The sequence below is a fragment of the Drosophila subpulchrella genome, chromosome 3L (assembly GCF_014743375.2).
Source record: "Drosophila subpulchrella strain 33 F10 #4 breed RU33 chromosome 3L, RU_Dsub_v1.1 Primary Assembly, whole genome shotgun sequence".
NCBI lineage: Eukaryota > Metazoa > Arthropoda > Insecta > Diptera > Drosophilidae > Drosophila > Drosophila subpulchrella.
In genome coordinates this window covers 16,892,860-16,908,614 of record NC_050612.1, presented here as the reverse complement: position 1 = coordinate 16,908,614, position 15,755 = coordinate 16,892,860, and the positions used below count along the sequence as shown (strand labels likewise).

Below are 15,755 nucleotides of genomic sequence, written 5' to 3'. Positions count from 1 at the left end.
ATGGGGGCAAAGTGTACAATAAATGTAAAATGCAAATCTTGGCTGAGGCAAAAATAGATGCTGACGCCTTGGCGAAAAAAAAAAAAGAAAAATTGTATAAAAATAAAAGATAAATGAGCACAACGGCCTGTTGGTGTGACTCTGCCTGTGTGTGTGTGTGTGTGTGTGTGAGTGCAGCGGGCAAGCAAAATTGCATTGAGATAGGTCAGTCACACACTCACACACAGGCGCAGCCAACCGAGTGCAGCGCACTCTCTTCTGCAATCAAAGCTCCACTGCATCTGTGTGTGTGCCATAACTGCTCTAATTACGCTACCTAGGGGTGGTAATCCCCCTTTTTTGTACCTCAATCGCAATCCCCTCCTCAGCGGTAAGAACCTCGAATTACGGGCCATAAAAAAGAAAACAAGTTTCTTGCCTGCATGCATCCATGTAAAACTTACACAATCGCAATGCCGCTCTCTCGATTCACTTTTCTTTGTGCAATTTCAATAATTTGGCGAAAGAGCAGAGAACGGGCTGCATAAAGCTCTTCGCGAAAGAGAGGAAGTGCATCGCAGAGAAAAAGAGAGCAGGAAATCTCTTTGTTTACTTGCACTTTCTGATGCACTTTTTGCAAGAAATAGTAGTAGATTAAAAAGATCTTATGTTGACTTAAGATATTGTCAATTTGGTTCAGATGGATAACAATATTAAATAGGAAATCTTAAACTTAAGTTAACAAAAAAATTAAATCATTTTAAAGATGAGTATAAACGGAATTTAGTTTACTTATATCTAAAGTTTTTTATTTAGCAAGACCAAACCAAATTTCTGGAATAAAAACATCTAATAATGTTTGTAAAATGTAAACCAAATATTTAAGCTCTTGTTATTTGTACCCTAATATTAATATTTTTAAAATATATAAAAGAAATCTTTGTTAGGGATGGAAAAGTAAATCATCTTTCGCGTTTGGAAATCTCACGTAGATATGCGTGAATTTCTCTCTCATCCGTTGCTCTCATTTACATCCCCTGTTTTCCTCAGTTTCCGGACCTAGGACAACAAAAATATAAATGTCTGAGGCGGGGAAAGCCAGCCAAAGAATTTACCACCCCAAAAAGCTTTATTTTTTTGGCAAAACCTAAGAAAAGTTCTGTTAGAAAAAAAAAGGCAGGAGGTTGGGCCCAAGGAATACAGGCAATACAAAACTTATTGCGCAGACGATGGGGTTTCCTTCGTCTAGACAGGCAATTAAAGGAATGGGACAATCTTAAAGATATAAAACCTCAAGCTCTTTACAATAAGAGCGGTCTCTTTGGTCTTATGATGACATAATTAGTGAAAGTGAATTTGAAAACAATCGTACTTTCAGAGCACTAGGGCTCCGGAGGCGAAACGAAAACGAAATTCAAATTCGAAATGAAAACGAAATTATTGCAAAATCTAGACACGCACACAGGCAGCCGACTAACGGTGGCTCTCTCTGGCTCTTCCTCTCTGGTTTTCCCAGAGTGTATATGTGTGTGTGTGTGTGAGTTTGCGAAAAGTGCATTGACTTGTCCATTTATCAATGTATGGGTGTTTGCTTCTCGCTGTGTGTGTGCGTGTGAATGGCATGTGGCCAAGATTGCAATGGCCAATTTCAAATTGTATTTCGTCTGATGCAGTTCGCTACTCCCCTTTTTTAATGGCCAAAGAAAATTGTCATAAAGTTGGGCATTTGGCAAGCAGTTGGGGGTGTTCATTTGTTGACCCGCGGTGCATATATTTTCTTTTTAAGTTGGGTGTGTCCTAGAAGTGATTCACAGGTCTATAAATAGTTTGGTCTAAGGGGAAATATGTTCATGCAATCAAATTTAAAATCCTTACTACTTAATAATCTAATATACATGTATTTACTATTCAATAGCAATTTAGATTGATTTATCATTTGATACTGAATACCAACTTAAATGGTTAATAGACCAATTAATACAAAAGCTATTAAAAGTGCTTTTAATTGTATACAAATTATCTGTTGCTGATAGTGTTATAATAAATCAAGAAACTTACTATTTGTATTTATTTATGGATTACTAAAAATAAACCCTATATGTGGGGCATTATTAGGTTCACATATTTAAGATTAAACGAGTTTTGCTAGATTTTAGAATTTTTATTTGATCTATGAGGAAGCAATAAATCGTTTGACATTACAAAAGTGACTTAAAAGGTTTTGTAGGGTTATTATCGAGCCTTACCACCTTGTCACACATGGCGTATTATCTATTTGTGTAACCTCATCGCGTATACGCCCATTGGCTCAAAGTATGCAATCATAATCGAAAGCTCTGCACTTTACTGCCCTTTCCAGCATTGTCGCATCCGTTTCATTGTATCAAATGTGCGATATCCACAAAAGTGACAAGAATAAGAAACTAGTTTAGTAGGAATCCGAGAGCAATTGCATTGTGCTGGCAGAGTTACGTGGCGCTTAATTGAATAAGTGCCCTGGCCAGCTGCGATTGGATCGAGACGAATGTGTGTTAAATTGATTGAGCTGCAACTAGTGCCATAAATTAACGGACAAACATGGGACAAGTCTGCAGCGGGTTGCAAATCGTATAATTTTCACAAAAAAATCACAAAAAAAAACCCATGCCAAAACGGAGACAGAAAGCGAAAACTGGGTCAACCTGATGCAGAGCGGCCTACGCAGCTCCATTCAGCCACATTCACATCCACCTCGTTGTCTATCCGGCCGCAGACGTTACAAATATGTAACTCAAAAAGATATGCAGCTGTAGATGCATGCCGAAAAAATACAAAAAAAAAAAAAATATAGAAAAAAGATGAAATAAAATAAATAAAGGCAGAGGCAAATGGAAAAAAGTGTAACCCACGTTTCGCTTCATTTGCTCGCACTGGAAAAGTAAAAACGGCAGCTACACGACGCCAAATTTATGTCTGCTGGATTTCACCCACGCAGTTGCCAATAAAAACAGTAGGAATATCCACTGCACAGGCAGCCGCTTAAGTTGCAAACTTCTTTTTGCAACTATTCACCTTTTATATTCATTAAGTCATTCTAATTATGCAGAAAAGCAAGCCCAACAAGTCGATAAGAATTAACCTTAAACTATAAAGTATCTCAATTAAAAGTACTTGTAAAAATGCTTACTCCTGGCATTATATTTAGTTAATTTAAATACAAAACTTAATTGCAAACACCTATTCACCATACCCCGTGCCCACTGTACTGCCGAGGGAGATGGAGAGATTTGTGCTGCCCACAAAATCGTGATTCCGCCAGTTGCCGCCGCCGCCTGCCACAACGTTCACTTTCAAAATCAGTGAAATGTGACCAAAAAAAAGTGAATTGATGTTGCATTGTGTTCAGCTGTCTGTTTGTTAGCTATTCGCATTATTCACTTGGCTTACAAATAGAGGTTAATTTATTGTGACTTGATTGAGTCGAGCATGCGCCTAAAATATGCGGGAGAAACTGCCACTACGAAAGGTGATTCGATGAATTTATGCAATTATTTGGAGGATTTTTGATGGTACACATACTATTAAAAGCATGTAATATAAAATGATTTTATATTTTTAGCTTTTGGTACCCTGACTTTTTTTCTTAACCCTATATCATTAAAATTATTATTGCAAAACTATTTAGTTTTAAAAGTTCGGTTTTTAAGGGTATTATTGATACTTCACAATGTTGTTATGCTTATAACATTTCCAGTTAGTCTGCAATCTTGTTTCCTGATATGATATATTTATAGTTTGCTTTCTGCAAGTATGTGTGGTTAAGGTTAAGTTATCGTGGTCCTACCACAATGCGAATTGCTTGTCTCAATGTCAAGTTTTCCATGCTATTCGAATCAATTACACTGGTCCAGAACTCCACTCACACACTGGCACGAGTTGCAGATGCAGATACGGATACAGATGCAGATGCTGATACATATTCATGCTGGCGATGGAGATAAACATCCGAGCGAAGAAACCAGATGAAACCCGCGTGTTGCATCCGACAACGACCTTCGGTGCCGATCTGACATTGAACACTGGCTATAAATGGAGGCATGTACATTGTACAATGTACATTGTAAGTTGTACATTGTACGGGTACGGTACATGCTGTTGACATAATTTATCCAGAGCATACACCGCAAAAAACATGGATTCGCTTTCAATAATATTTGTGAAGAATTCACTTCATTATTATGTACAAGACTAAGAAGATTTTCTTTTTTTATATGTTTGAAAATACCTACAATACTAAAACTTTAAAAAAACTAAGTAATTTAACTTTCAACTATCAAGGAGATTTTTTTCTTTTAAAAATCATACTAAATTAAAGCTTTAAACTGGTTTCTATAATCCATATGTTAGATTTAAAGTAGGTTTTAAGCCCAGAAACAGCATAGAAATTTTGTGCTAAGCACCTATGATTTATTGTAGTTAGTATACTAACTGGCTGAATTTATTTTAAAAATTCTACACTTATAATATAAATCACCTATTCAGTTAGCTGGATTTATTTTAAAAATTCTACACTTATAATATAAATCACCTATTCAGTTAGTCAAAATTCGGGAACTTTTCATAAGGCCTTAAGGTCTTTAGTATCCTAACTTTATCAATATCTATTTATTGATTTCGGAATATTAAAAAAAAAGTATTTACGAATTCAATCAATTTTTTTTCGGTGCATGCAAAGTGTGTGCTTTGCTTAGCGCTTTTCGCATTTAGCCAATTAACTGAATGGTGCCGAATTCAGTTGGCGATGGAAATGGAAATGGAGTTGGAGATGGAGATGTCGGTGACGCGCGCACATTCCAATCCGCAGCGATACGATCCAATCCGCTCCGCGTTTCAGTCGGCACTTCATGTTGCAACAAGTGCAGTTGATGTTGCTGTTGCTGCTGCTGCTGCTGCTGTTGCTGTTGCTGCTGCACTTGACTTACTTGCCTGGCGGTGTTGCATCTGGTAACTGCCATCGCCATCGCCATCGCCATCTGCGCAATGCATTTCACTTTCATTATGATGCAGTCAGTTTTTGCCACTAAAAATGGCAACGGGGCAATGCCAATGTGTGGTTTTTCCAAGCCGAAATGAAAACCAGTCGAGGCTGAGACACCATCTCCATCTCCGTCGCCGCCTCCGTCTCCGTCTCCGTCCCGCTCGCACTGATTGGCAACAGCAACAGCTGACAGCTGCACTCACCTGGAAACTCACCTGGAAACTCACCTGGACTCAACTCACCTGGCCTACCTGTGTAGGCGTCGCTTTTCGTCGGCTTGGGTTTTCTGTGTGTGTCTTTTGTTTCTGCCTCGGCCTCGCATGGGTTTCGTTACTTGTTTTTACTTTCTTCTAATAGATCGTTAGCTGTGCCATGAACTTGCAATTGATTGCTTATTGTTAAATGAAAATGGAAAGTCATTTTCCAGGCATTGCTTTTCCTTTTTCGTGGCTTTTCATTAACGACGCCTTTGTTGCCACAACATAGGCAGCGGCTTTCCCGAAAAATGTGCAAGGGGGTCAAGTATTTAACGTATTCTTGACTTGCGTCGGCCGGTTTTATTGATTTGCCAGCTGAGCAAACGGAAAGCGAAAGTAATTACCCTTAGTCATGCCCACACATAGATATATATATGTTTAAAAGATATGTGTGTGCCTTGTACACACCCAAATACCGGGAGATATAGATGTAGTACGGGTTCCCATAAGAATTCCCCAAGAAAGCGAGCGATAAATGCAGCAACCCCCAATTGCATTAACAGACCCTCGACTGTACGTGTGTGTGCGAGCAATTGTGTTGCAGTGTGCGTAATTCGCCGCCCCTTCCTGCCACGCCCCCGCCGCCCCTCGGCACACACGCAACAGAATCAATTTTTATTGGTTACACAACAACGACGCCAGCAGCGAAGGAGAAGTCCATTGACCCCGGCGACGACTCATGACTTTTAGTACTTCTCGGCATACACTTCATAAGGAGTACGCCGAATTTACCCGGCCAACTTGCAACCGACGGGGAATGTTTATGAACTTGTATTAAAGAAGGTTTAATTAAGTTAAGATAGGTATTTTCAGTAGTCAGGAAAAGTATTAAAGATAAATTACCGATCTATTTTAGAAAACTAGAAAATTTGATATAATTTATAATGTATAAGATTCAAGTGCTGGTGACTAAGACCTACGGCTCCTTATTAAAGGTGATTCCTTTGGATATTTGATCGAATGAAATAGTTTTATAAAAAAACGTTAGTATTAGATCCAATAAAGTATTCAAAAATGATTAAAATATAATAATATATAATATGAAAATAATTTCAGCATATTTCACAGTTTTACAAAAAAAATGACTTGAGAAGACTTTAAGTTCTGATAAAATATTAAAATTAATAAAAATATTTTTTAAGTATAATAGGAAAAGAATTTTAAGAGATATAATATATAAAATTTATAAAATTAAATAATGTATTATATGAAACCTTTCTTATTTTGATTTATTTTACAACTAAATTGCTTTTATAATAACGATTTTAAAGGTTGTAAGCTTTATATTTCGGACAACTAAAATACCATTGAAAAACAATCTTTTAAGCATCTGAAGTCCCAGAAAGAGTGTGAGCAGTTCAGCTTGATAAACAGCTCTTGGTTCCTTAATATTTCCCTCACTTCTGCTCCCCGTTGTTGTGTCTTTTCAGTTGAGTTACTTTGAGTAAATAGCCAATGCATCGGCTACTGTTTGTTTTGGTCAGGGGCACAGATCTTTGGGTTTCGTTGGGATCTCGAACTCCGGAGGAGGATCCCTCGCTAATGGGAAAACAACAAGAGCCGCTGAGTAAAGTGCGCTTTGGTAAACACATTTATTTATTCACATGAATCATTTTGTGACCAATTTAATACTTGTATTCCCGCTCAGAAACGCCAGGTGCCCTGAATGCCGCCGCCGTAGTTGTTGCGATTGTGGTCAAAATTCCGGCTGGCCTGGGCGTAGGCGTCGATGCTGCCACGCCCATCGCGACTGGAGTACAGATTGTGGTTGTACTGGAGACTGGCCTCCCGACCCACTTGGTTGTCCTTGCTGGCGGACAGGACTAGGGAACCACCCTCCGGCGATCGAGCACGGCGAACCAAAGGAGCCTCCTCGAGAAGATTCTCGGGATTGGTCCAGAACTCCTCGGGATACGGCTCAGGATAAGAGGCCACCAGAGCCACCAGACAACAGGCGATGAGGATCACGATTCCGCACTTATTGGAGGACATCTTTGCTGTCTAATTGGTTGAGTCAAACTGATGGTGAGCCAAGGGTGGTTCGCGTTTTTATAGGATCGAAAAACATCCCAATGGGATTCACATAGGCGGGGATTTATTCTTGAAATCACACCGTTCTTTATCAGCTTGGGGCGATGCTTTTGTTAACTAGGTTCATCCCCGTCTGGGATTCTTATCAGCGCTAAATGACAATAACAGGGAACTGCAACTTGCAATCTGAGATGACACAGAAATCGTAAGAAGATCAAGCCATTCTGGGTCTCATGAGAGGGTGACCACTTACAAAATCTATAACTAAACACAAAACTTATTTCTAATGTATTTAATTTAATTCGAAAGAATTTTGTTCACAATTTCTTTTTAAGTATATCTCTGCAAATAACGAAAAAGCTATGTTTACTAAGAGGCGTTCTCATCTTAGTTTAAAATGTTCTTAAAAATGGATCTACATTTCTAAAGTTGAAAATGTTTTCATTGTGCTTGAATCAAGTTGAATTTACATTTATATTTACATTGTATATCTCAACAACCAAACTATTAGCCCAGTAAGTAGTGTACACTTATTAAAAAATTCTTAAATTAACTCAATTTAACTTTTCTCTTCTCATCATTTCGTTCAATATTGAGAACATTGATACAAATTTACTGACACGGTTTTTAAGAACAAATGTTCTCAATTCAAGAACATTTTCCTAATTCTGTGGGCTTCTTAATACCATAATTATTCAAATAAAGTAATTTAGATGTTAAGGTGTTTGAAAATAGCTAAGATAACATAAAATACCTTAAATAAAAGCAGCCTGGGACTTATAATGATATAGTTAGTTTTAAATGGCGCGCGTTATCGTTTTAATCGTGGGAACTAGCTCCTATGAATGTGTAATATTAATAGATTGATTAAAATATCTCAATATATGTAAATTCCCGCCTGATATCACTCGCAATCACCTGGTTTCTAATCGACCCGAAAGAGGGGCGCGCTCTGCCATAACTTTTCTTTTCTAAACGCATTCGAATCGGCCTACGCAACAGACTTTTTTTAAGATAACGCCGCACGCACCGGCGTGCCCGAAAGTTTTCAATAAAAAAACACAAGAAATCAGTCGAAAAAAACCGAAATATCATAAAAGAGAATTTAGTTCAAATGGGTTCGTTGACACAGAAACGAAGAAATCAAAATTTAGTTTTCCTGTGCGTGCGATCCACGCACGATTCATTATAGAGCCGGTGGATCGTACGCTTTTCGTATTAGTTATCAACGCAGCGTCACTGATTAGTACCCGAGACCCGAGTACCGGGGAATACATATATGAATGCCTAATCGCAATCGAATCCGAAACCCTTGCAAATCTCGCCATGAACTTGAATTTGAACAGCTGTGAAAGTACTATTACTATGTATGTAGGTACTATAAAATTCTGCCGAGTGCTGTGGCACTCTCTCGATTCTTTTCGGCGACGAGAACTGATTTCTAATCACATTTTCGAGTGCGGTAATTAGATGTGCGTACCGCCGGCGAGCGCTCTCAATGCGAAAGTCTTTCTTTCGGCCCGTAGATCATTTGCGGGTGAAAGTTTTTGCATGGGTACGCCTCGCTTCTGCGGCTCCATGTTTCTTTCATTTACTTTACTGGACTGTGGCCTTATCTATTGAATATCAAGTTGTGCATTTACATCTTTTGTCACCTGTGGCTATTTATCTCACAAAACTTACTCCGGGCCCACGGGGCGTATACACAATGTGAAGTAGAAACCGAAATGGGGGAAAAAGAAGCGGAGAAAAAGATAGAAAACTTCAGAGACACGTGTCGATATCTGAGATATCTTGCCGAGTCATAATTGTAAATTTTTATAGATCTCCCCGAGAATTCGGTGGCCTCTCGGCTAGAAAACAATTAAGCCAAAAAATATGAAAATTCATTGAATGAAAGTCTATATGGTATATGTATCGCTGTGTTTGCCGTTGGGACAGCCATTTGTCTAGGCCCAAAAAGACAGGCGGCATAAAATGCGTGGCGTACGCACGCTTTCAAAATAAATTATATATGCGGCGATGATACGATTTTATATAGACAAATGCGTTTATACATATGCATATCCACATACATACATTGTATATCCGCCGGTTTCTGTAGGTATGTGTCGGTGTTTCGCTGTTGTTTTTAAAAAGATTTATTTGCCAAAAAATATGACGACGAGAAGAGCCGTAAAATACTGTGTGCTGAAATCGCAAATGGGCAACTTTTTGCGGCTGCCCCTTTTTGTGTGGTTTTGCTCTTCAACTTTGTCAACAAAGGAAGAAGAAGGAGGGCAATGCAGATTAAGATGAACAAGAGGAGGCACAAGGGCGGACATATCTGTTGGATGTAGTGAACTTCGAAGTCCCTTCCGGATGTAAGGGTCTTTCGAATTTCTTCGGAAACCAATTGACTTAAATTCTTCATTATTATTAAAATATACCAAATATTTAATCTTACATTTTTAAGAGAATAATGCATAGTTCATTAATCTTTGTTGTTTTAAATGCATTTGGGATACTTTAAGTGTACTATGTACTTATTTTATTATAACAAATAAATGCATAATACATTATTCATATGGATGGTATTATATGAATATCTTTCTATCTTTTTAAATATTATTAGCTTAAAAGGAAGCAGATATTTTAAGTATTTATTATGTTAAATGTTAATTAAGTACAACACTTAAAATTTAAAAATATAGATTTCTTTATAAATAGATTTCATATCTGCAAAGTTTTGATGATAAAGTGTTTGAAGTTAAAAATAGTAGTTTTTTCTGTGAAATATATAAAATTAAAACTACTCATTTGTAATAATAATTTATGTCAACTTAGAATAGAAATTTTGATTTAAAAAAAAAACCGGTTTTTATTGGCCTTCGGACTCCATTCTATACATACTTTCAGAAATAACTTTCGCTTCGTCATTAAGAATAATAATGGGTTATTAATTTTTAAAATTATATATATATATTTAATATTATAATTATATATCAGCACATTTGCTGTTGTTGAATTTAACAAATGTGCATATAATAAAAATGGCGTATTAAAACATTTAATATTATATTTATGACATTGTTAAATACTTAAAAGCACGTGCATTAAAAATCCATAAAAATTTGAACTGCGAAAAATCGAAAATAATTCGGCCAACATTTATATCAATTTGATGGAATCTAAAAGCGAATCACCCCGCAAAGGGGAGATACTTTGGCCCCAAGAGCCGGGGGACTTGTACTTCGCAGAATGGCGAATCGAGAGTGAAGATATGTTGTTGCCGTAGTGCTGTGCTGTTTTTATTATTATTGTTGTTTGTGTTATGCGTTGCGTTTAAGTCAAGTTCAAGGACTGTCAATTAAATTGAAATCACTTGCTAAAGACGCGTCGCAGCGGGCAGAGCGGCAAAACAAGCTTCCAGATGAGTAGACCCCGGATTTCGGGGCGGGGTCCATCTGGAGACCCGCTTCTTCTGTATCTATATCTATGTGGCTCTGTTTTTTGCTCGGCTTTGCACGCAGCCCGTTTACATTATTATTGCTGCTGCTGCGGATGCTGCGTAGTTACAGTGCGGTAATTGTCGCTGATGATCATGATTCGTCTTCCTCTTGGCCGCTTCCACGGGCTGCCATCTTCTAGGCTGGTCTTGAATGGCTCTTTTGTATGTCATCCCGGCTTCGGGCAAGTCAAGTGCGACTTCTGGTTCGTTAATCGCCCGCAAACTGTTGCCATCCAACAGTCCCCGATATACAAATACCTCTCAAGTGGGGCTTTTGTCTGTCCGAAAGAGAGGGCGTGTCGCCGGAGAATGTGGGAATTCATCTCATATATTCATGATTGGCATGGGGAATTGGGGCTTTTCGAGTGGTCTGGGGAGTGTCAAGCAAATGATTTTGAAGACAAGTTCAACGTTTGAAAACATATACCACATGCTCTTGATTAAGTGTTTCCTGATCTGCCAAACTATACAAATTCTGTATCTCAGCATTTAGCTATGAAAGCGTAAGCTCTATTTCATATTTAGATTTCATATATTATAAGAAGTTTTAGGGATTGTCCTTATGAACAACGATTTTTGAATTTTGAATTTTTATTTTTAGCTGAGCTTTTGGTACAGAAAATCTTATTTAATAAGTTTAATATAACATTATTCATTATAGAATTATAAAGTTATATCTAAGAGCATGCTTTTCAGGTTGGTTAAATATATTTAGGTAAACCTAATGTATTAAAGTTCTATTAGAGTAACATAGTGAATATATTTAGGGCCCGAAATAAAATTTCTAATTTCAGCTTATTATCATTAAACTTGCATGTTATATCTTTGTGTTCCATTACTTTTTTAGAAGCTGTCTCCGTAGGACAAATATTTTTTCACCTCATGGGTTCATGATAAGTTTTTTATTGAAATATTCATAGCGTAAATCCAACATCTGGCTGACAGCGGCGACTGGAGTCGGACGACTAAGGCGGTAAGCACGACCCCAACCCAGCCCAACTACAATGCACGGCCAGGGGCAATTCCTAACTGTGTTTTTAGGCCAACTTTCAGTTTCTCGAAATGCGAATCGAGGTTTTCATATCAAATGTGGTCACAGCCAGCGGCCTGAGACGCTCAAAATAAATGCATAATTAATGACGATTCGGCTGTACGTATTTGTTTCGCCAGTTGATTAACATAATGCCAAATACAAACACCACCATATAAAATTATCAGCTCCGACTTGTGAATAAGACTTATTTGTGTACACCTTTACACGTGCTCTAGCGAACGAATAAAGGAATATCGAGCCAGCAAAAATCGATACGAAGTGACTAAAGTTCTTGAACATTTCCTTTGTGTCCAACGATGACTAAATGTTTTTACTTTGCCTTTTTTGGGACCAAGAAATGTACTTTAAACGTCAGGCAGATAAAACAAATGTCAATCCATCAGATGCGAAAAGAGTTCAGAGGAAACGGAAATGCTAGGGGCGGTTTAGCGGGAGATATAGGGGTGTTCGATCTATGTGGAAGTGCCCGTCAATATTTGGCCAATAAAAACCATTTTCGCTTCGTTTCGTTAATCAATACACAATATGTATTTTTGTTTTTGCTTTTTTGCCGCATTTGTGGATTTTTTGTTGCGTTTTTTTAGAATATTTTGTATGCCAAGAATTTAAATTAGTAGTAAATCTGGTTTTCTGATTTCGGGTTCGTTCTCTCGGTTCCCCCTACTTTTTCTTTTGCTCCGGCTGTCGCTTCTCTCGGTTCTACCCGATTCTTGTTTTTGTCTGCCGCTTCCCATCCGATTTCTTCATTTTTCTGCGACGTTATTACAGGTGAATTTTATAGTCTTTTCCCTGTTGTTGCCGTGCTTTATTTTCTGGACCTAGGACGCTTGGCAAAAAAAAGAGCGGAATCAGAAAACAAATTAAGTGAGTTTGGCTGAAATCGAAATGCTTTGGGCTATTGATCATTTATTGCTTCGCGGAGGCGATGAAGTTGAAAAGAAACAGTGGAAAAATATGGGAATGGCGAGGCAGACAAAGTCAGCTCGGAATCTTTGGTTGTGGGAAGCACCATATAAGGTAAGAACATATTTGTCGTTTGATTGCACGCATTTTCTTTTATTTAGTTTTAAAACAGTTAGCACTTTTTTTTAATGTCGAGTTTTTTGTGGGGCATTGTTGGGAATGTTTTTTGTGTATCTACAAATTGAATTACCACCAAATATACGTATTTTTGCTAATAGCACCATTTCAACTTCTTCTCATTTGCATTGTTTTAGCTTGGAAATCTAATAAAAAATAAAAACAATTTAAATAGCCCTATATAAAAAAGCTAATGAATTATTTAAAATTTGTAGCACTCATTTGACTTTCTCTGTGAGCATGTGCAAAATAAATTAACTTCATTATATTAAAATGTTACTTATACATAAGACATGTCTTTTTAAATTTGTTTCAGAAGGAACGTAAATAAAAAAGAATTTTAACTCGTAAAACAATTATTTCCTCTGTCACTTTCAGATGGGGGTCCCGCTGTTTGTTAATATGGTTTTAAGTGTTTAATTTTAAATTCCCAAATTGTTCTGTAAAGTCAATGTGTGCCCATTGAATGGGACCAACCAAATATATATAAATGGATAATAAAAATCGGTGATAACGAACCCGATGTGGGTCAGACGGAAAAGAGTGTTTCTTTCTGGTTTCTGGGCAGAACAAACACTCTTATGATTGAGGTACAAAAGTGAAACTCGGTGATTCTGAGCCGATCGTTGTGGTATAAACATTTACATTTGATTAAACAGCGTTTATTGACTGTTTTCGTTTTTGCTTTTGTTCGGTTTTAATGCATTTTGCCGATTTTCGGCTTTCGTTTTGCGAGGACAAAAAAAGAGTGCAGGAAAAAACCCAAGCCAACCCAACCCAAACTCTCGCATCTGTATCTGCATCTGTGCATCTTTATCTGTGCGTATTTATTTTGGTTTTACGGCATGTAATTACCCGGAGAAAGAGAAGTCAGAAAATACAGAGAATTCAGAGTGTGTTTCGTATTCTTTGGTTTGCTTTTTTCTCCTCCCGTCTTATCATTATTTCCCAGTGTGTACTGTGCGCTTTCTGATTGCTCTGCCCCCTTTTAACCTTCGTATTTAAGAAATTTCTTAACCCATTACGATTTCACTCAATACGGCGTATGATTTTTGTAGGCCGTCCCACAAAAAATTACATGTTTCACTTTCTCTGGCGCCTGAACAGTTCCCCCCTCGAAAAAAATAACAAGAACGGCGTTGAAGAACGGAAAGATAAATGCTTAGACATCGTCTGGCCCTCTCAATGGATTTCGAAATATCTTTTCGGTGTTTCTGTTTTGTTTTTCCCCACATCAATCAGAGAATGTTTCTCTCTTTTCATTTCTTTGTGGCAGCATTGAAAAGGGAAATTTCTTTAGCCCAATTAAATGAAAAGAAACAAAATCAGGTTGATCCATGATCCATTTGTGTTAATTTCGAGGAGTGCATTTTTGTTTGGCATTGATCGCTTTCGTTGAAATTCTATTTCACCACACCATTTAATTGCAATATTTACAGAGAGCATTGAAAAGTACACACTTCAATAAACACAAAATTCTTTTTTAAGAAAGTGTAATGGAAAGTTTAAAAATTGATCAAGTCAGTCAATTTCTTTGAAATGTATCTTAAAATAATTAATTTATCTGTTTTCTGAAGCTCGTTGCTTATTTTTTAGAACCAAAATATATTTCGTACTCTCTCAGAAATATGTGGATTTTTTGTAAGACCACAAAATGTATTTGTAAAGCTTTACTTACGCTTATCGCTCCTGATTCGCTTTCTGGTTCTGTTGATTTTTTTCATTCAGAATTTGATACGCAATTTACGCGTCTAATTTGTTGCTGCCTCCGTTCGCCGCACTGTTTTTTTTTTGCTTTTTCACACACAGAATTTTTTTTATTTAATTGCACACATAATGGACAAAATTAAATGCTACATTTGTATGTTTGTGCGTTGAAAACACGAATACAGCCAATTGAAAATTGTATTTGCGGCTGGGTTTCAGTTAAACAATTTTTCGAGCACTCACTGAAAATGAATTTTGGCACTTAAATTCGCAATCACGTTGCTTTGGGATTTTATAAAGATTTTCTTTGTTTTAAAATGTTAAACTGGGCTAACGGAGCCTTTTAATAACGTGAAAAAATCTCAAAAAATGAGTATTGAATGAAGGTTTTTATAAAATTAAGAAGTTTATTTAGGTATTTGTATCATTTATATAAATTTAACTGTTTTATGAGGATGAAGCTTATAGTTGTCTGATAAATTTCCTCTTTTAAACTGGAATATTAGCTCTCAAACATTTAAAAATGTTTTCCTTTGATTAGTATCAAGTTATTTCAGATATTTTTCAATTTTCCTGCTTTAAACTGGGTTCTTGGGCACAGGTATCTTTCAGATGGTTTTCCATTCAAGTGTGTGTGGGAACTGGAGGTATGGTATTGGAAACCGAAAACGAAACCGATTCGGAACGGAACCGAAAAGACGAGCGACGCGTGCACTTACAGAGACGTCTGAGCGGCAAAAACTCGAGAATAAGCAAAGTGCGGCTCAATTTATACGACGAGACGAAAAAACGCAGACAAGAAGATACAGATACAGATACGCGCTCTCTTAGTGTTGGTGTACCCCGCAGATACTTCTAACCGCCGCTCTCTTTCGCTCTCTTCGCTGTGGGGGTGGTCCTCCTAAGAGAGAGCGAGCGAGCGAGCTCCATCTCTGCCGCTATCGCACGCTCTCACGCGCTCTGTGTGTTTTGGTTATAAAAGTGTAGTAGATTTTTGGCATTTATCTGTTGTTATTTTGTATTTGCATACGCTCAATATGCACGACCCACATTGTTGTTGTTGCCTTTGCCCGCAGTCTATAGAAATAATACGTATACACATGTGTATTTATTTAAGCTGGCATATACGCACCGCACTCG

The 15,755-nt window shown here is 37.4% G+C and overlaps 2 protein-coding genes across 3 annotated transcripts in view; both read right to left on the bottom strand.

Annotated features, from left to right (window-relative positions):
* LOC119553633 (solute carrier organic anion transporter family member 74D) overlaps nucleotides 1-15,755 on the bottom strand; it is a 28,779-nt gene that overhangs the window by 12,781 nt on the left and 243 nt on the right. Inside the window, exon 2 of one of the 2 annotated variants that reach the window (XM_037864108.1) lies at nucleotides 14,587-14,857. The gene's annotated coding sequence lies outside the window, so the exon portion shown is untranslated. Of the gene's footprint in view, nucleotides 1-14,586; nucleotides 15,685-15,755 lie in introns of those variants that run through there. The other variant, XM_037864107.1, reaches the window with a different exon arrangement.
* On the bottom strand, nucleotides 6,818-7,520 carry LOC119553634. The gene has a single exon (XM_037864109.1). The coding sequence runs from the start codon at nucleotides 7,243-7,245 to the stop codon at nucleotides 6,898-6,900; it is 348 nt and encodes a 115-aa protein (XP_037720037.1). The 5' UTR covers nucleotides 7,246-7,520; the 3' UTR covers nucleotides 6,818-6,897.